The following is a 20,350-nucleotide window of genomic DNA, read 5'->3' on the forward strand; positions in this document are numbered from 1 at the left end:
AAAATATATAAAATGTAACAGACATACATTTCGTTTTAGATGAATCCTAAATTTATATTAATGGTTGAGATGAATGATAGTTGCCGCCCAAACATTTCTCTCCTCCGCTTCCCACGTCTCCCCACCTTTCCTCTCTATCTCTCTCTCCTCTCTGTTCTCAACCACGTCTCTTCCCCATTCCCTCTTTATCTCTCTCTCCCTGTCTGTTCTTCTTCTTTCCTACCCTCCCTCTTCGCTCGCTTCCGACGCTGCTCTCCAGTCCTGGACTCTCACTCGATTTCTGCCTCTCCCCCTTCTCTCCTTCTCTCTCTGTCGGGCTGTGTCTGGTTTCGCTGCTCTCGATCTCGGCTCGCAAGGTAAGTCTTTTTCCCGCTTCAGTGTTGTGTTTTGGTATGTTGATTCAAACAGGTTATTTCAGGGTTTTGGTAACTCCCACAGCTTCTGTGAACAGCTTAAATTAAAGGCTTCGCAGTCTGATTTGGTGCGATTTGTAATGGAAAATTGTGGTTTTGATTTGTTGTGTTTTGGTAGGTTGATTCAAACAGGTTATTTTAGGGTTTTGGTAACTCCCACAGCTTTGTGAACAGGTTAAATAGAATTTTTTTGACAGATCTTTTCTGAAAAGTATAATTAACTTCGTGGTTCATGGTTTTTAAGCATTGTTTGGTGGTTGCAATTCGATTAAAGACATCGCAGTTTGATTTGGCGGTTACAATTGTGATTTTGATTTTAAGTGGTTATTTGATTTTAGTTCCTATGTTGCCTAATGCCTAATTAGAACTATGACAGAAAGGCAATTTGATTAAAGGCATGGCAATTTGAATTTGGATTGTTTATTTTGATTTTAGTACTGGTGATTATTGGGTTGAAATTAAAAATCTAGATGTTTGATTAAATAGATTGGGACAAATAGTAGGCTTCTTTTGTTTTTGATTAAATAGAATGATCATTTTCTTGTTCTGTCACAAGTTTCTAATTTGACAAATCCTTTCTAAAGAGTAGAAACTTGTGAAATTTGACAAATCCTTTCTAAAGAGTAGAATAACATTTGTGGTTTATGGTTTTTCAACATTGTTTGGTGGTTGCCTAATTAGAACTATGGCATAAATTGCAAAGATATTGTGAAATTGCAATGCAATTAAAGCCATTGCAGTTTCTTCCTTAACCTTTTGGTATGATGATGTTCAAATTAGGAGCCTTTATATTTTTGAGTTTGTTTCATGGTGGATCACCAAAACTCAACAATGGTTGTTTGCCTATGCCATTTTCTTGATATAGAAACAGGGATTTTAAAAACAAAATTTAAAAATCTAGATGTTTGGGGTAAATAATAGGTTGGTTTTGTTTTTGATTAAATATAATGATCATTTTTTTGTTCTGTCACAGGTTTCTAATTTGACAGATCCTTTCTGAAGAGTAGAATAAAATTTGTATGCCCGTGCCTAAAGGCTGATTTCAAGGTTTTTTTTTTTTTTTAATGTAGGGGGCTTTGATTTACTTTTACTGAACAATTGAAGGTATTTTTTTAATGTGTCTATACATGTGTGTGAATTCATCTGGGTTTGATTGATTTATGTTATGATGATTGAATTTATAAAAATTGTTCTATTTGAATGAAGATTGTGGTGCTTCTGCTTCAGTATGCTTTCTGGGTATTTACTGAAATGAGTTGAATCTGTGACTGATTGTTTGTTTTTCAAAGTTTTTTTGCATATTATGTTGTTAATTGCTGATGAACTTTCTTAATTTTGTTGGGAGGGAAAAGCTTCCCATTGTCCTCCAAATGTTTGGTAGCTTTCTTTGTAGCATCTTCATTCAATGGTTGTGAATTTTCAATGGTATTTTCCATTGTTTGTTCAATTATAATTCTCATAAAACTGGTTTGTCTATGATATAATGATAGAATGCTTGCAATATCTAGCTTAGACATTTTTTCGCTTCTTTTCTTTTTTTCATTACCAAGATGAGTTGAATGCCTATACATTTTACCTGTACCAACAGTATAAGAATAGTTGTATCAGGCCTTATTTTCATGAATGCTCATCAGAATGAGTCCCAAAGAGTGAACCACCATCTTCTTAAGCAAGATTGTGTTTGGCTTTTAGTTCTCAAATTCATTAAAGTCATCATAACTGCATCTTTCTAACTCAAGGAATGTTTTTTCATCTGTTTTTTAGTTCTTTCTTTCTTTCATCTGTTCCTTCTGTTTTTTTAGGGATCAACTTTGCCTTTTTGTTATTGTTTTATTGGGTGTTTTTAGATTTTATATTGTGTTCTCTCCTCTGTTATTGGGTTTGGTCCCAAAATTGTTTACTGTAAGGGAACAGTAGGAATCTTTTTTGGCTCATCACTTCATGACTGCTCAAACAGAATGAGTTCTCAAAGGGTGAGCAACCATTTTCAAATTATGAATGCTCAAATTTGTTGTTTTCTCACTCAAGAAATGTTCAAGGAAAGCTTCGAGTAAAATTCTTCAATATTTTGAAACAGACCACAGCTGAGTTGTGGCATATATTCTTGCTACTTGAAGACAACCTTGAATATTTTGAAATATAAACTTGACACGCAGACCTGGCCATAAAGCAAGGAGGAATCGGATGGAAAATGAACATGTTCACTTGACAATGAGGAAATCTACGGCAGGTCCGCATTTGAATAGGAGAAATATGAGATTTGTTGTGCCACATCAAATGTAAATTATAGTATTTCTGGTGCATGTATGGTGGTGAAAATCCATTGGAAAAGGAGATTGTAAACTTAAAGACCAGGGAAAGCTTCGAGTAACTCAATTAGAGACCAATTAAAATTTGTTATTGAAAATTGAAATAGATAGTTCAGGGACAGCTACTGAAAATTAAAGTTGGTTTTGTTGGTTGTTGTTTATGTTGGTTGTTGATTTACTTGATAGTTAGTTGATTTACTTGACAGTTTTTGTTCTTTTTTTTTTTTTTTTTTGTGGCATAAATTTATGTTTGGACTTTCTAAATGATAAATATTTTGAAATAAACCACAGCTAAGCTATGGCATATATTCTTGCTACTTGAAGACAACCTTGAATAGATTTAATTTTTTGAATTGGATATTATACTAGAAATGTATCAATGTGCTCTATCTTTATTTATAGTGACCTATTCTATGTTGGTAATGTTCTTAATTATCTTAACTGACCTGTTCTATTTTCTGAATTTGGAGTTAAAATCGCAGTTTCTTTCTCTCTTTGTTTTTTTTTTTTTTCTTTTTTTTGGTGTGGCTACGTTGTCCTTTTGATTGCCTGTATTATTGGTTTGTTTTTGAAATTTGTCAAATGATGTTTTTATTGTGTGCAGAGGGTTTGAAGAGAACAGTGACAAGAATCAACACTGATTGCCGAAATCACAAGGTTGTTTCTCTTTTTGATTATTTGTTTTTTGGGTTTTAATTTTTATTGATTGATTAATAACATATTTTGTATAAGCTAATTTTTTTTTATTAATAGTTAGTATAGAGTATGTGTGTGTTCAAATTGTGAGATGGGTTTTTATATTTGGTTAAACATTCTGGAGAGTAAATGAGTAAAAAAAAAAAAAGAGTAATTGAGTAATTGAAGGAATTACTGACTTCTTTCAAGTAATTCGCTGACTTCTTTCAGGTAGTTTGCTGACTTCTTTCAATTTTCTTTGTTCAATTTCATGATTTTTGTCTTTTTATTTTTTTCATGATGTTTGAAGTGTTCGTGCCGGAATTGGGTTGTTTTACTATGAAGTTTTGTGCATAGTTCAAGTGCCAATTAATTGAGGGTTATTCCCAATTAATTTGTTTCTTTGCTGCTGTTTAAATTTTGAATTCCTAAAGTAAGTAGTAATCTGTTTTCTCTTTTAAAAGGGCATATATGAGAAGAAGTGAGGGAATTCAAGAACACAGTTTATAAGCAAAACCATGTAAACACAGTCCATAACTTCTCTAGAATGCTCCTTTTTTTGCTTTATAGTTTTATAGTTTCTTTCACTATTAAACTGATAGTGTAAATTTGTTGGTAATGTTCTTAATTATCTTAAATGACCTGTTCTATTTTTTGAATTTGGAGTTAAAATCGCAGTTTCTTCCTCGTCATTTTTTTTTTTTTTGTGGCTGTGTTTGTTTTTGTGTTTCCCTTGCTGCAATTCAAACCCCAAAACAGAGGTACTTCAGTTCTTCAGTTCTTTGTGGGTCACCGTCTCACCAGCTAGTTCCCTTTTGTTTATTTTTTACTTCCAAATTTGGTTCTATCTGTTAGATTTTTCTGGGTTTTTACACCTTGAATTTTGGGTCAGTTGGTGATTATTGGGCTGAATTAGGATGGGTTAATAGGGCCGGCTGAGATCTGGAAAATTGTGATTTTGATTTTAAGTGGTTATAATGAATTGTTTATTATGATTTTAGTTTGTATGGTGAACAGATTTTTTGGTCAATTGATGATTATTGGGTTGAATTAGGGTGGGTTGAAATTAAAAATCTAGATGTTTGATATTTTGATTTGCAATATTGGTGAACATTATAAATCTTATATGTTTGTTTCTTAATTTACATTAAGACTGGGGTGAGTTATTTTATTTGACTTTTGTAGAGCGTGTAATACAAGCAAAATTGTTACAAGTTCTTTAAGAAAAATATTTTAATATATTTTTTCCAGTATCATTATTTATATCGTGCCTAACATTATTTAAATTAATTTATACTGTGCCTTTAGAAACAGGCATACACTAGTGTGTGTGTATATATATAGAGAGAGAGGTTTGTCCGGTCGTTAACTTCAGGGCCCTCAGGATTAGTCCTGGCTTCCCTTAAAATTAGCGGGTTGGGGATACTTGAGTTATCAAAAAAAAAAAATATATATATATATATATATAGAGAGAGAGAGAGAGAGAGAGAGAGAGAGAGAGAGAGATTGAATTTCATGCGAGAGAGAGAGGGATTTGAGAAGTGCAAAGCCACCTCCTTCAAATTTCAATTAGGGATTGCCAAACGTAGCCCTAACCGACTCTCTCTCTCTCTTAAGTAGGGTTGTGCAAAATATCGGATAATCCATTAAAATTGTACCGATTCGCATCAATTCACACTGTTCTAACCGTTAACTGTGGTTTAAACTTTAAAATTTATAATCCGCCAACTGAAACGCTCTGCTCCGCTATAGTTAATACATATATGTTTTTTAACCTGTAATGAAATATCAATGCAAAAACAAGTGTGAAAGAGATTTAAGATGTGAAATTTATTATAAATTAGTAGTTATATATATGAAATATATTATGTAAAATTATTTTGTGTTATATATTTAAAAAATAGGAAAAATTATGCAAATAGTCTCTGTAGTTTACACGATGTGTCAATTTGGTCTATGTAGTTTCAATTTGCTCGATTTTGTCCCTTAATTTAACGGATTGTGTCATTTTAATCCAATAAATAACAGTTGTTAAGTTAATTTAACTGAAAGTCAAATAATATGTCAATTTGGTTCTTGTATTTTTCACAATGTGTCAATTTATTTCCTGTTAAAATTGAGAAAATTGAAACTACAGGGACTAAATTAACACATCGTGTAAAATACAAGAACCAAATTGATACAATGTTTGACCTTTCGTTAAATTAACTTAACAACCGTTATTTATTAGACTAAAATGACACAATTCGTTAAATTAAGGGGCAAAATCAAGCAAATTGAAACTACAGGGACCAAATTAATACATCGTGTAAATTACATGGAATATTTGCATAATTTACCCTAAAAAATATTATACAAATTAGTAATATATATTATGTAAAGATATGATAATTAGTTAGAATATTTTTCAGTTCGTCAGTCTTTTAAAAATTGCCCAAATCGCAATTTGTTAATCTGCTAATCCATCAACTCGCCATTCAATTTGTAATTTTATTATCAAACCGTCCGAATTTTGCGCGCAACTTAACTAACATAATGTCTCTTAATATCGGTTTCTCGCCAAATTTATTCCCTAAAGTGTATTAAGCAAGACATGTATGTCGTCGTTTTTTGAGCAAATGTCAATTTGCTTTATCACACAATTTGACCACTCTCTTTTTTATTATATTAATTTTATTATTGAAAATTTTAATTTAGATTAATGTGATTTTATCCTCTTTAAGCAAATGAAATTCTTTCATTTTATTTTAAAATTACTCTTCAATAATTAATTTGATTCTTGAATAAAATATTATTTGTAAGATAAAATGAATATCCCGTTAGATATAACAAGTGACAATAGGGATAACATTAATTCAAATCAAAATGATTTTAAGTGTAAATTTATGAAAAATTTGGTGAAAAGTTCAACTCCTAAATTGTTTTGTGACGGATATTCAAATTTTGATACTTGTTAGTTACAATGACATGATCATGATAATTCTAGGTTGGCAAGTCAAAACATGCAGTAACAAAGGCAATTCTTGATATATTTACCATTTTTACATGTATTTTGTGTTAGAAGAATTTAAAATACTAAAATTTTAATACTAGAATCTTATAATAAGTAATTTTTTAATATTTGTCAAAAACATCAACTGCTGTTAATACAAAATTTATCCTAAAATATTTTTTTTAAATATAAAGAAATAAAAATTGCAAAATTATGGAATAATTTATAAATGGAAGGAGAGAGGAGGAGAGAATAAGGGGAAGGTAAAGAGGTAGATGCTATGGTGGGTTGATGAGGGTGGTAATGGTAAACGGGAAGTGGTTGGAGTCAGGATCCTCTCATTGGGGCTCCTTGCGAGAGACAACCAAGATTTGTTTATTTTAAATTCAAATTTAGGTTAACTTACATGTAAGATATAAATTAAATATATACTTTTTAAAATGAATAGATCTTAATCACCCATCTTTCATGCGAGTGACGTGGCCCAATTTGAGCCATCTCCCCTTGAGGCTCCTAATTCAAGTGGTTGGGGGCTGGGGAAGGTTCGGACTAGCAGATGGATGGGCAATGACTCGAGTTGTTGGATGAAGGATACACTACAAGAAAAAGCATTTTTGCCGACCACTTTTAGCTACCAAAAATAATTTAGTCGCCAAAAGTCACGGAATTGGCTACCAAAAATAATATTAGTCGGCAAAAGTCAACTTTTTAGCTACTAATTTTTTTTAGTAGGGGAATGTTGATTATTGGCTACTAAAAAAAATTTAGTAGGTAAATATATTACAATTGGCGACTAAAACAATTTTTAGTAGCTAAACATATGACAATTGGCGACTAAATAAAAATTTAGTAGCCGTAGAGGTACCTTTAGCTACTAAATTGTTTGGTAGCTGAATGAAAATTAAAAAATTAATTTTTAATCTTTCCCGACCAAACTTTTGGTCTCCAAATGTCAAGTTTCGGCGACAAAATTTATTTTAGTCGCTGTATACCTACTTTCGGCTACTAAATTGTTTGGTAGCCGAATGAAAATAAGAAAATTAATTATTTTTATTAAGAGGTTGTACACCCACCATCCAAAAATATTAATATCTTATTTTTTTTTATTATCTCAAAATATTAATTTTTTTAAGAAATTAATTATTAAAATAAAATGAATTTCTTATTTTGTTCTTTTTTTAAATCCATTAATAATACAAAAAGTACAATTATGACAATTGATATGTCTAAAAAAATATACTATCAAAAGGTAATTTTGAAAAATTAATATTTTTAAAATGTAATAATTGTATTATAAAAAGAAATTAAATTCTGAAAATAGATTATTATTTTTAGATGGAAGAAGTAGTCGGCTTTCATTTGATGGTTGAACACATCTTTTAATAATTGGGCCCTCACACAAAAGGTATGCTAAAATGGGCAACTTGTTATTGGCTGTTTGTCGATAGTTTTACATTGCAAAAATTTAAAGGCATAGTTACAGGTTAGTCTGATGAATTTAATTTTTAATAATAAATTTATTATTTTTAAAAAGTACAATTAAACTATTTATACTTTTTACATCATCATATTTCAATAACACTAATAAATTAAGAATAAATCAAAATTCACAATAAAAGACAAAATATCCCAATTATTTATCATGTTAATAAATTTTTCAATATTATTACCAGTACTAATGAAATAATCATTTTACAGACACAAAACATATATTTAAAAAGTTTTAAAAAAATTTCATTATCAAAATGAGGGCTAAGTGTGTAAAAATAATTCACTCATGACTTATGAGTTAATAAATCAGATTTGTATGACTTATTTTTAAATTTATACTTTGTAAATATTTCTAAATTTTGTAATTTTTTTTTTCACAAACTGAGTCATAAAACTCCAATAAAGTAAAAAGTATAAACAATAAATAAAATTAAAAAATATTAATTCAACAAGCCTGATCTATTTTTCATTGACTCGAAAAAAATTAGCAGCAAATATTCGCTCTATTTCTCTCTCTTTTTGTCTATCTCTCGCTCATCTTTTGTTTCTCTCTCTTTTTCTATCTCTTCATTTCTCTCTCTCTATCTCTTTTTCTGTCTATCTCTCTCTCCCTGTCTCTCTCTCACTCATCACTCTTCTCTATCTCTCTCTGTCTACTTGTCTATTTCTCTCTTACTATGTTCGTCTTGCTCACTTTCTTACTCCCATCTTCTCTATTTATCGAGCTCCTTCTCGATTTATCAATCCACTATAAGAAAATACACTTTTAGCAGCCACGTTGTCTATCTCTCTCTCTCGCTCATCACTCTATCTCTGTCTCTCTCTCTCTATCTCTCTTCTTTATCTGACTTTTATCATCACATCACCACCACCACAACTACTACTACCGTAAGGCCTTAGTAGATTAAAAATAAAGAGAATGATGTGACCGAAAATAGATTAAAAACTGACTTTTTGACTTTTTTAGTCTTCCCAAAAGAGGCCTTAGTAGATGAAGATTCACTATTATTCCCAATGCTACCACCGTCTATGTCACCACTATCCTATCACCATCACCACATCATATCATAAAACCACCTCATAACTATCATCACATCACCACCACCACAACTACTACTACCGTGGTTGCACCACACAATTTCTACAGATATTTTCAAAGTTGGGAAAATAGTTATATAACAACACTACAAGAAAAAACATTTTTGGCGACCAGTTTTGACTACCAAAACAAATTTAGTCTATAGCAAGACTGCATGCCTGATCCACTTTTATAGACCAGAGGCAATCCTGATGATAATATTATGATAGTTAATTGACCTTAATTTTGATGATGACAGTTTGAATTAATAAGTCAATTTTCTTTAATCTCAAATATTCTTATATTTGAAGTCACTCCGTCCGTTGCACCACCACATAACTTAGGCACAATGCAGTGTACTGATTACATAAAATATTCAAAATCTGTAAAATTAGTGTCTCCCTTCATCGGTAGAAAGAGTTCATGCAGCATTTCATAAATCCTCTCAGAACAAGGGTGGATTTTATCAGCAACATAACAGTTGTGAGTTTCACTATTAATATATCTTTGCAAATGTGTGTGTATATGTATGAGGAATTTGGGGATCCTGGAGAAGAGAAAAAAGAAGAAAAATGAAAATCATGTGTCTTTGGAAATGTGTATATATATATATATATATGTATATATCAATCGACCTATGTATTGGAAAGAAGTGAATTACAGAGTTGGGAAGACAAAAGCAGACAAGATCTTGATCACAGTTGACCGTTTCAAATCTGGGACCAATTTGAAGGCTTCCCTGTGTTTGAGTTTGTGTTTGATTTCTTTTATTTTTTTATTAGTCCTGTGGAAGAAAAAAAACTTCTCAATCTCATCTCTATTCTAATTCATACCCCCCAAAATTTTTTTTAAAATAAATAAATAAATTTTCACAATAATGCGGTAATATGATTATTATAAATAAATTTGTTTTTTATATTAATTTATTTTAAAATAAGAAATTCACAATAAATTTTTCTATTTGTATAGTATTAGTCTTTTAAAAAAATATTTACAATATTGAATTATAGGGAAAATTTTGAAATTATGTATTTGCAAAAATTTTGAAATTTTGAAATTTTGAAATTTTGAAATTTTGAAAATTTGAAATTATGTATTTTGAAAAAAATATTAGGACAAATATTTAAGATAATTTAATATTTATAATTTATAATTTTATTACTTATATTTTTATTTAAATATAATTTTAATATATTTGTTATGTTACGGTTCGATTTGCTCACCGGTTCGATTTTTAAAACATTAATGTTACAAACTTTGTAACATTTACTTCTATTTTCTTTTAAGATAATCAATTAATATTTTTAATTTTATTTTTCTATCACATGAACCATTAGGCAACATCTAAAAAAACACCTATTTTAAGATAATCTCTTTTTCGAGCCGAATCTAACAAATATATATGTTTTAAAAATTCAAAATAAGCAACAAATATTTACTATTTTTTTTTGTTATTTTTTATCTTTACTGAATTTTTTTTGAAATTTTAGAACAAAATTATAATTTTTCGATTTGTTTTGTCGAATGAAAAAAAAAAAAAAAATGTCACTTTTTTACCTTTCGCGACCAAAATTGTGGTCGCCAAAAGTTTGTTTTAGAATTAATTAGTTTCGGCGACTAATTTCATTTTGGTCGCCAAACGTCCCACGAAATTGTGGAGGGAATATTACTTCTTCTTCTATTTGCATTGCAAAAGGATCCCAGTTCCCTCCCTCTCGCACTCCCGCCTCTATCACTGCTCTGTCTCCATCGCAAGAGTTGCTGTATCATCCCCCGCACTCCCTCCCAGGTATCTCTCTCTCTGTCTCTGTATCTCCCTCTCCATTTCTTAAACATCTCACACGGCCTTTCGGTTTCCCTCTTTCTCTCTCTCTCTCTCTGTTTACACACACATGCACGAATCATATATTCCCAACATTGATTCCATATATACTCGATTATTTTCCTAAATCATATGTACACTCATGCCTCTGCCCTTTTCTGTACAGGAATAGTCTCCATCGCCCGAACTCCCCCGAACTGGATCATCCACCGAACTCCCTCCCAGGTATGTTTGAATTTCGCATCTGTCTCTCCCTCTCTCTGTATCTCCTTCTCGATTTGCCTCAGTTTCTATCTGTCTCTGTTTACACACACACACATACATACATATATATATATATATATGTGTGTGTGTGTGTGTGTGTGTGTGTCAAAACACACAGAATATGAAGTACGAAATGCACATTGTTATTGAAATGTGATTCAAATTAAAAATTAGGGCAATGCTTGGGGTGAATCAACCCATTTGCTACATAAACTAGGGCAAAGTCTTGTAGTAGTAGTACATATAAAAGAGGAATTTTTATGGTTTTGACTAAATATACTAGCTGCTCGTTGCTTTTGGATGCCTTGTAACAATGTTGAGGTACTTAATATAGGTCCAAACCTTGTCCTTGACCTTATTTTTGCTTTTGGAATTTTTATGGTTTTGAGTAAAGATTTTCTTCAGATTAAATGGATTTTATTTCCTATGTACTTGTGATCAGCTACATTCATCCTTTGTCCTTGACCTTATTTTTTTTTTTTTTTTGGGGTTTTAAATCATGGGTCGCATTTCTTAGTTTTCCCTCTGGTGCATTTAAGACTGGGTGCAATTATTGATCTTTTTGCTTATGAGAAATATATCTTCCTTGATGTTCTCTAAAGTCTTTCGGAGATGCATTCATATTTTATTAATCATCTCCTATATTGCCAGTTGCCGCATCTCTTTCGCAATGCTATGGAATTTTTTCCATAAAAATTCATTATGTTCTTGCTGATCAGAATATTTAATTCAGTTTATTGGAAATTTATTTTTGGTAATCTGAATGGGGTGATTTAAATCAGGTTCTGAATGGTTTCTATCAGAACAAGATCTGGTTTGTTTGATAATAAACTTTTTTTTCCCTTTCATTTGTGAATGAACTCTTTTCACTTGTTATCATAATTTATATGGACGGTTGCATCAAATTGGCATTTTTTAACATATGACCCATCACGTCTTTATTCTAGTATTACCCATTTTTTAACATATGGCATTTTTTAACATATGTTAGCTCAAGTGAAAGAGTACTTTTGGCATATTATGTAATCCATGTGAATTTGTTTAATTAATCAAGTATACAAACATTGATAGAGTAGAATAGTGAAAAATGATTTATGTAGTCTATCTCACTTGAATAGGACACAAGCCTTAATTTTAATTTGGTTTGGACTGTGGCAATGCATTTTTCTATTGGTTAAATGGTGGATCATCAATCTTACATGACAATAATGTTTTCTGTTGTAGGCAATGTGAGGTTAGTTTGCTTTTCTAACATAAATTCTTCAACTAACTAAGGCATATTGATTGCTAAAGGAAATTGTTTGCTAGTGAAGATCCAGTCATCCTCTGATCAGCTGCTATTATGTAGCTTGGGTATTTTTTATGTTAACACTAACAGTTAGGGGTGAACTGCTGATATGTACCATGGGTAGTTTTTTATATTAATACCAACAGTTAGGTGTGAAGAATGGAACATTTCATTTTGCATGACAACGTGGTAATTTGAAATATACTTGTATAATCATATTACTGTACAAGGGATGCTTATCTTGGACTTATGAATAGGGATTTTCTGCACCAAACAACTCTTTGGCTCAATTGATTTGTACCCGAAGTTGACATCCTCTTACTTTTGTTTCACATCCAAGTCTTTCCTACAAACCTGTACTGTCCAACAAGATGAGGGATTTTAACTTTGTTAATTAAAAATTTCTTTTCTATGGTGTTTGCACTCGCTTTTCTCATTGTCGGTAAATACATCATTGCCAACTACCCAAAACCAGGCTGCTTGCTAGAGCTTGCTGGTCTACTCTGTGGAGTTACCCCTAATGGTAATCCTGTAGCACAGGATTGTCATTCAGGTTGGTTTTTTTTTTTTTAATGGATATTAATTATTAGCTGCTTTAGGTCACATATTATAATATATGTTTGTGGCCACTGTTAGTGCAGGACTAGTAGTACTTAAACTTGTATGGATAGGATTTTGGAGTTTTAACTTCCCACGGTAAGTATGCTATTTGTAAAATGCTCCGTCACCTTTATAGCCTTGTCGTCAACCATTGCAGCCTCCTTCGTCCATCATCTTCTCCAATTGGCCCTCCCTTGCTATTCTGATTTGTGAGCGTCAAAAAGCCTATGGCTTTGACATTCTTCTCTTGTTAAGAAAACAAATCTGAGTTTAAGTGGTATAAAAGTCATGCTTAACTCTTAACCTGTTTCATTGTAATAAAAGTCATGCTTAGGCGTGCTCCTAGTTGCAAAATGCAGCCAAGCACTAGCCCAACACCTTCCGCGTGGCTAGGCGAGGCAACATAAAGAAGGCCGAGCTTGGTGTGCTTAAGGTTCGCGACTACTTAAGGCAAAGTTAGGCAGAAGGTGCTGTGCCTGAAGGGCTTGCATGTTATATTTTGCATTGCTTTATTTTTGTTCAAATATCACCAGTGATTTAAGTTAGTATAAGGTGTAACTACCAAGGATTATAGCTCTCAATTATACAAGGCAATACAATGGGTATTCAGCCCCAAAAACCAGTGTTCTGTTTGGTTGTTTACATTGTGCGATCAGTTTGGCCCATAGAAACAACAAACTGAGAAGTTTGGTTTGGTGTGAAAATCTGCCAAAATCCTAACCGAATCGAACCATGTTCATGTTAAGTTACTAATTTTCCCAAAAGCCTAAGCTGTTAGAAAATGGGTGAACAAGTAGACTGTACACATGGTCCTTGAAGTCGTGTTGGTCTATATGCTGATTTGTAAGGCACATGTAATCACTTGTGTCTATGACATACAGTAGGTTGGAAAGTATGTACAGAAACTAAAAATAGAAACTAACATATGTAAAAGATGCCTGATGGGGTTGACACAACTCATTTTATTGGTGTGTTTCATTGTCTTTTAGTACAATTTAGTAGATATCTGAGAATTTTGATTTTCTGTCTTCCCATCTTGTTTCGTGTTGGGGTCCCATTAAATTGAAACATTTTGGTTGTTTTGATGGAAAAGAAACGCAATTTTGTTGCTTGGTTGACACTAGAGTCATGCTGTCTTTGCTTGTTCTTTTCCTACTTTCTCATTTTTCTAAAATGTTCTGCATGCTACTAGGTTTGAAGGGTGATCTTCATATTGTTTTGGTGTTAAAAGGGTTGTTTGTTAAGCTTTCAAGTGCATAAACCTCTGAAGTAGTATGAATTTTAGTTCAATAGAGACTTGACATATTAACTGAATGCAAAATATTGCATAATGAAATAGAATAACAGGTACACATTACATGTCCTGTTCTTGAAGTTTGTGTTTTCTGCTTTGCATTTGTATGTATTCTTCTTGAACTTGTATTCACTAGTTAATTGTTTCAAATATATACTTCAAATTTGCATAACAGTGTTTTTTGATTATATTGATTTACAATGTGTTAGTTGCATTTAGTTTTCTTATAAATTTGTAGAGCATTTCTTCCATTGTGCAACATCATCTATTTCTAACTGAATTATAACAAATATGAATGCATCTCATTGTGTTTTTGTTCATTTGAATAACATATCATTTTTCATTTGGTAACCCAAGCTACTTGAATCTCAGTTTGCATGGCTGGATGCTGATATTTGCCGTTAAAGTTATGCAAATATTGTAAAAAATTTGAACTGTTTATTTTGAAGTACTGGATTAGTCTATAAACTAATATAATAGGATTATGCATAGTGGCTCACTAGGCTAACTAACAACATAATCTATATCTAGGTGAGTATGAGATGGATAAATTAACTTACCAACCAACCTCTGATATCTCTCCCTCCCTGTCAAATGAATCTTTAGTTTCATCCCCTAACATGCAATTCTGCTCCAACATGGTATCAATAGCTTTATACCCAAGCACACTTTGTCCTTAAGAAGGTCGAAAACATATGTTCTTAGTGAGATAAACACATCTAAGCATAGCCCAAGTAAACCTCTGAAATCATGCTCTAGCACACTTTGTAACTCATATAATGCCTTTTTAAGCTTGCACACTCCCATCCACTGAGAAATCCTCAAAGCCTGGTGGAACATCTATAAATACTTCTTCCTCTAAGTCTTCACAGAGTAACGCATTCGTCATATCTAATTGTTAAAGAGGCTCAATATGTTAATTCTCTAGAATAGGCCACATGAAGAGCTTTCGAAAATGGCAATGCTGTGAATTTCAGTTAATTTGAGTGCTTAACTAACTTGCCATGAGACAAAATTACATGCTCATATCAGCAAGTTTTTTCAAGAGTATGTCATATCATGGAAATTCTACCTTGCAGCAAACTTGCCTCCACATCGTCTGGCTTACTTATTCTCTTTTCTGCAAAATGTGCTTTAAGCCGTATGAAATGTTCATGAGTACTGTCAATGCTTCTATTCTGGATTTCCACATGACTTCGTAGATACATCTCTCATTGATAACATCTAATATGCTTCTATTCTGAAATGTTCATGTGTGAATATGCATTTGCAGACATGCACAGTTGCCATGTAGAGCCAACTGTTGGAAATGTGTTTCTGTCTTTACTTTTTTTTTTAACAAATAACATGTCATGCACACACATTGTGAAGAACATGACATGGTTTTCATTATTTTGATATATCATTCTATCATTGACCATATAGTTTCACTAGTACTAGTGCTCTACTAGTTATGCTATCTAGTGGTCCAAAATTACGGGTCATTTCTTAAATTAACTTGTTTTAGAACTAATCGTGTCATAAAGTTCCACCCTAAAAGAGATTTATGTGACAAGCCAAACAGTGAATGAAAAACAACCTAATCTATCTCAACTTGAAATGCATGTTCTCATGGCTTCCTCGGTTAATGTTTGTGTGAGTTGTAGGTGACAAAATGGACAAGAGTTGGATGACGATAAATAATCGGTTGACAAGTAAAGAGTATCAACAAGGGGTGAAGTCATTCCTTGATTTTGCTACGGAAAATTTAGGCGTAGAGGATGAAATTAGGTGTCCGTGTGTCGATTGCATTAATAGCACAAAATATAGCAGACAAGTTGTGTGGATGCACTTGATCCGAAGAGGCATGGCATCTTCGTATCTAACTTGGGTGCATCACGGGGAACATGTTCCCGTGTCTCGTCCTAGTGTATCAAATGACCAATATGGAGGTAGTGGCGAATGTATGACAGATATCGATGATCCGCCCATGGATGAATTGCCTATTATGTTGGAAGAAATTTATGTGAGTGGTCTTATGGATGATCATACCGACGAGGAACCTAATGGTTTGGAGAGGGAGGATTTGCATAAGTTCACTAGGTTATTCGAAGATGCACAACGCAAAGTTCACCCGACATGTGAAAAGTTTTCTGTGTTATCATTCGTTATTAAGATGCTTCATGTGAAGGTGTACAACAAATGGAGCAACAAGTCATTCGATATGGTTATGCAGGTATTCAAGGACATTCTACCAGAATGTGATCCAACAGTTCCATGGACACTCTATGATGCTAAGAAGTTCTTACGTGACTTGGGGTTGGGATATGAAACAATTCATTCGTGCAAGAATGATTGTGCACTATTTTGGAAGGAGAGTGCTAATTTGGAGAAATTCCCTACATGTGACGCGTGTAGATACAAGTTGAACGATGATGGTGGTAAAAAGATTCCACACAAGGTATTGCGGTACTTTCCTTTGACACCGAGGTTGAAAAAACTGTATATGTCCAAAAAAACAGCCGCAGATATGAGATGGCACAATGAGAAGCGTGTGGATGATGACATATTAAGGCACCCGGCCGATGGTGAAGCATGGAAGGACTTTGATAAGCAACATCCGACGTTTTCTGATGACTGTCGAAATGTAAAGCTAGGGCTGGCAACAGATGGTTTCAATCCATTTGGGAATATGAGCACATCATATAGCATGTGGCCCGTAATCTTAATGCCTTACAATCTCCCACCGTGGAAGTGCATGAAAGAGCCATATTGCATGATGTCATTGCTTATTCCCGGATGATCGGCACCTGGAAGAGACATTGATGTTTACTTGCAACCACTAATAGAAGAATTGAAGAATTTGTGGGAGCATGGTGTGCAAACATATGATGCATCGAATGGGCAAATTTTTAGAATGCATGCGGCGGTAATGTGGACCATAAATGACTTCCCTGCGTACGGTAACATGTCAGGGTGGAGTACAAAGGGTTACTTGGCTTGCCCTAATTGTAACAATAATGCATCGTCTCAGGGATTACGAAGTAAAATAGGGTATATGGGTGCTCGTCGCCACTTGCCTGAGAACCACACTTGGCGAACAAGTAAGCTCTTCAATGGTCAAACGGAGCATAGGTCCAAACCTTTGGAGTTATCGGGGGACCAAATACTAGAGCAAATTGATTCTGGGACTTACAAGCCGTATGGGAAGCACCCACAAAATCGAAAACGACAAAGGAATGAACATCAAAATTTGAATTGGAGCAAGAGAAGCATTATGTTTGACTTGCCCTATTGGAAGACGTTGAAGCTTCGACACAACCTTGATGTCATGCATATTGAGAAGAACATATGTGACAATGTCGTTGGGACACTTTTGAGCGTAGATGGAAAGAACAAGGACACGGACAAAGCACGCTTAGATTTGGAGGACATGAAAATACGTAAAGAGTTACATTTGAAGAGGCGTTCTAATGGGTCCTTTGAGAAGCCTCCCGCATTGTTCACATTGTCGGTGAAAGAGAGAGAAGGCTTTTGTGATTTCTTGAAATCAATAAAGTACCCTGATGGCTATGCAGCAAATATCTCCAATTGCGTAAACGCTCAAGCTGGAAAATTATCTGGCCTCAAAAGTCATGACAGTCATGTCCTTATACAACGACTTCTTCCAATTGGGATGCGTGGCTACCTGAATAAGGAAATTGGAACGACACTTTTTGAGTTGGGAAATTTCTTCAAACAATTGTGTTCAAAGACATTGAGGCGTTCAGATTTGCATAAATTGGATGAACAAATCGTACTCATACTTTGTAAGCTTGAGATGCTTTTCCCGCCGGCTTTTTTCGATGTCATGGTCCACTTGGCAATTCACTTGCCTCGAGAGGCTATGCTTGGAGGCCCAGTGCAATATCGATGGATGTACCCAATTGAGAGGTATTAACTCAGCCCTCGTATTACTGTCAAATTTAAGTTAATGCTTTACTGCTGATATAAATATTGCAGTATAACATTGTTATGATGCTTGCAAAATTAGGTTGCTTGGCCGTCTAAAAGGGTTTGTGGCCAACAAAGCTCATCCTGAAGGTTCTATTGCCGAGGCTTACATTTCCAAAGAATGTACAACATTTTGTTCAATGTATTTGGATGGAGTTGAAACATTGTTTAACCGCCCAGAAAGAAATTATGACATGGGTGACCGTGGCCTAGGGTTGGCGGTATTCACTCAAACTGTACGTCCCTTTGGTCTAATGACAAGGGCGTCCGATGTGTCCGTAGCTGAACGTGAGTTGGCTCATTGGTTTGTCCTACACAATAGCACAAAAGTGGATAAACACGTAGAGTATGAATCCTTCAAACGTATTTATAATGTTTTTGTTGTAAATTGATTTGTCTTTATCTTAGTAAATAGTTTTTGAATCGCATTTCTTGTAACTAGGGAGCACAAGAACTTGTTACACCAAAGAGCCGGTGCGTTCGACATCGAAAACAGACATCGGAAAGAATTTCCTAAATGGTTCAAAGATCATGTAAGCTAGTATTCTCATATCCTACCATAGATCGTACATTACGTAAATGTTACGCATGCTAGTAACATGACACATGTTCTTCATGTAGATGAATGAATTGCGGAGCCAACATTCCCCCGAAGCAACTGATGATATGTGGTCATTAGCCAATGGTCGTAGTGGCTTAGTGAACACATATTCAGGATGTATTTGTAATGGTGTCTGTTATCATACTATCGACCGTGACAACCGTCGGAAAAGTCAGAATAGTGGATTAGTCGTGGAAGGGGAGCATGAAGGGCAATTGATACACTTCTATGGACACTTGTGTAGAGTGTGGGAACTGAACTATTTGTTCACACGTCGGATTGTATTGTTCCAATGTGAATGGTTTAACAGCAGTAGTAGTAGAACTATGCGTGTAGAGCCACATTTCACAACAGTTGATGTAACAAGTCGATGGTACAAAGATGACTCATTTGTATTACCAAGTCAAGTTGAACAAGTATTCTATGTTAATGACACCAAATTAGGTACCAGTTGGAGAGTCGTTGAAAAGTTTCAACATCGAGGAATTTAGGATATGCCGGAGATGGATGTCGTACAACCTGATGATGTGTTCCAACAAGAAGAAACCACCGAGGTCGTACCTACTATGGCTATTGATGATGATGTGGCTTTGCGTCGAGATGATATTGATTCTGAAATTATTTCCATGGAAGTTTTGCAATCTGTCAGAGGGGTAGAAGCCAAGGGTGTTACAGATGATGCCTTCATCTGTGATGATGAAGATGGATTAATGAGGGAGGGTGACGACACAGACGAAGAATATGACCTACAAAGTGATTTTGATACAGATGTTGATGTAGAATCTTGAATTTGGTCATGTTTTAGTTCATGCCATAATTTGAGCAATGTGAATGTTCAATTGGTGCACAAATGCAAAGGAAACTCAAAATAATGAAGGGGGATCTATCTTCGTAAATGTCAATAAACTCAGAAATCAATGTGTGTTTAAGGCAGATAATCGAAACTGAAATGGGTGGAGTTTTGCTGTGGGTGTACCCACTCAGTGCAGAAGTGCAGTCCCTGGACTCATGTTTTTGTTCTCTGCCATTCTATGTTTTTTTCCTCTGGTTTATCTCTGCCCTGCCTTTGCTGATCTGCCCTGGAAGGGTTGCTGTCCAGAATGTAGTGGGAGGCATTTTTGGTGTATCTTTGGTAGTGAAGTTTATGGTGTAGCTTTGGTATCTAACTGCTGCTTACTGTGTCAAGTAGAATGTTTTCTGAGGGGGCCTGGAGTACATTCTCCGGAGCTGCTGTCAAATGGTTGGCCTACTTTAAATGTGGTGTTTTGTTGGGCTGCTGTCAAATGGAAGGGTGCTGGTCTACATCTTGTTTGGCAGCAACTATGCTGGTCAGATTGTGAGTTAAGCCCAGTTAAACCTGCATTCATTAAAGATCTGAATGGTTGGTGTATTTAATGGTCAGCATGGCAGTTTGTGCAATGGGTTACTATGGGGTGTGCTGGTGGAATGTAACTGAATGGTGCCTTTTGGTGGAATGCATCTGATATAGGAAGCTCTGAGCTGGTCTGCATTTGTTTGGCTGCAGCTATGCTGGTATGGCTGGTATGGCTG

General features: G+C 34.1%; 1 protein-coding gene and 1 long non-coding RNA gene across 3 annotated transcripts; both read left to right on the forward strand.

Moving 5' to 3' along the window:
• Positions 1-37: 37 nt before the first annotated feature.
• LOC114263395 (uncharacterized) lies at positions 38-3,610 on the forward strand. 2 transcript variants are annotated; one of them, XR_014350089.1, is made up of 3 exons: positions 43-356; positions 1,387-1,460; positions 3,327-3,610. It is a non-coding gene; the product is annotated as an uncharacterized LOC114263395 (long non-coding RNA). The 2 variants fall into 2 exon arrangements; XR_014350088.1 differs by lacking the exon at positions 1,387-1,460 and having other exon boundaries at positions 38-356.
• A 12,462-nt stretch (positions 3,611-16,072) lies between these two features.
• On the forward strand, positions 16,073-19,290 carry LOC145812254 (uncharacterized). The gene is made up of 5 exons (XM_082907593.1): positions 16,073-16,877; positions 17,181-18,138; positions 18,239-18,502; positions 18,641-18,731; positions 18,820-19,290. The coding sequence occupies exons 1-5, from the start codon at positions 16,073-16,075 to the stop codon at positions 19,288-19,290; spliced, it is 2,589 nt and encodes an 862-aa protein (XP_082763719.1).
• The last annotated feature ends 1,060 nt before the right edge of the window (positions 19,291-20,350 follow it).

This window comes from Camellia sinensis, chromosome 2 (assembly GCF_055761805.1).
Source record: "Camellia sinensis isolate YWXY chromosome 2, ASM5576180v1, whole genome shotgun sequence".
NCBI lineage: Eukaryota > Viridiplantae > Streptophyta > Magnoliopsida > Ericales > Theaceae > Camellia > Camellia sinensis.

What these genes read in the sequence shown, in the direction of transcription:
- LOC145812254 (XM_082907593.1), top strand. Translation starts at nt 16,073, where the DNA reads ATGGCATCTTCGTATCTAACTTGGGTGCATCACGGGGAACATGTTCCC. An exon ending in GCTAGGGCTGGCAACAGATG is followed by an intron (nt 16,878 to 17,180) that starts GTTTCAATCCAT and finishes GTAACATGTCAG; the next exon opens with GGTGGAGTACAAAGGGTTAC. An exon ending in CTAAATGGTTCAAAGATCAT is followed by an intron (nt 18,732 to 18,819) that starts GTAAGCTAGTAT and finishes TTCTTCATGTAG; the next exon opens with ATGAATGAATTGCGGAGCCA.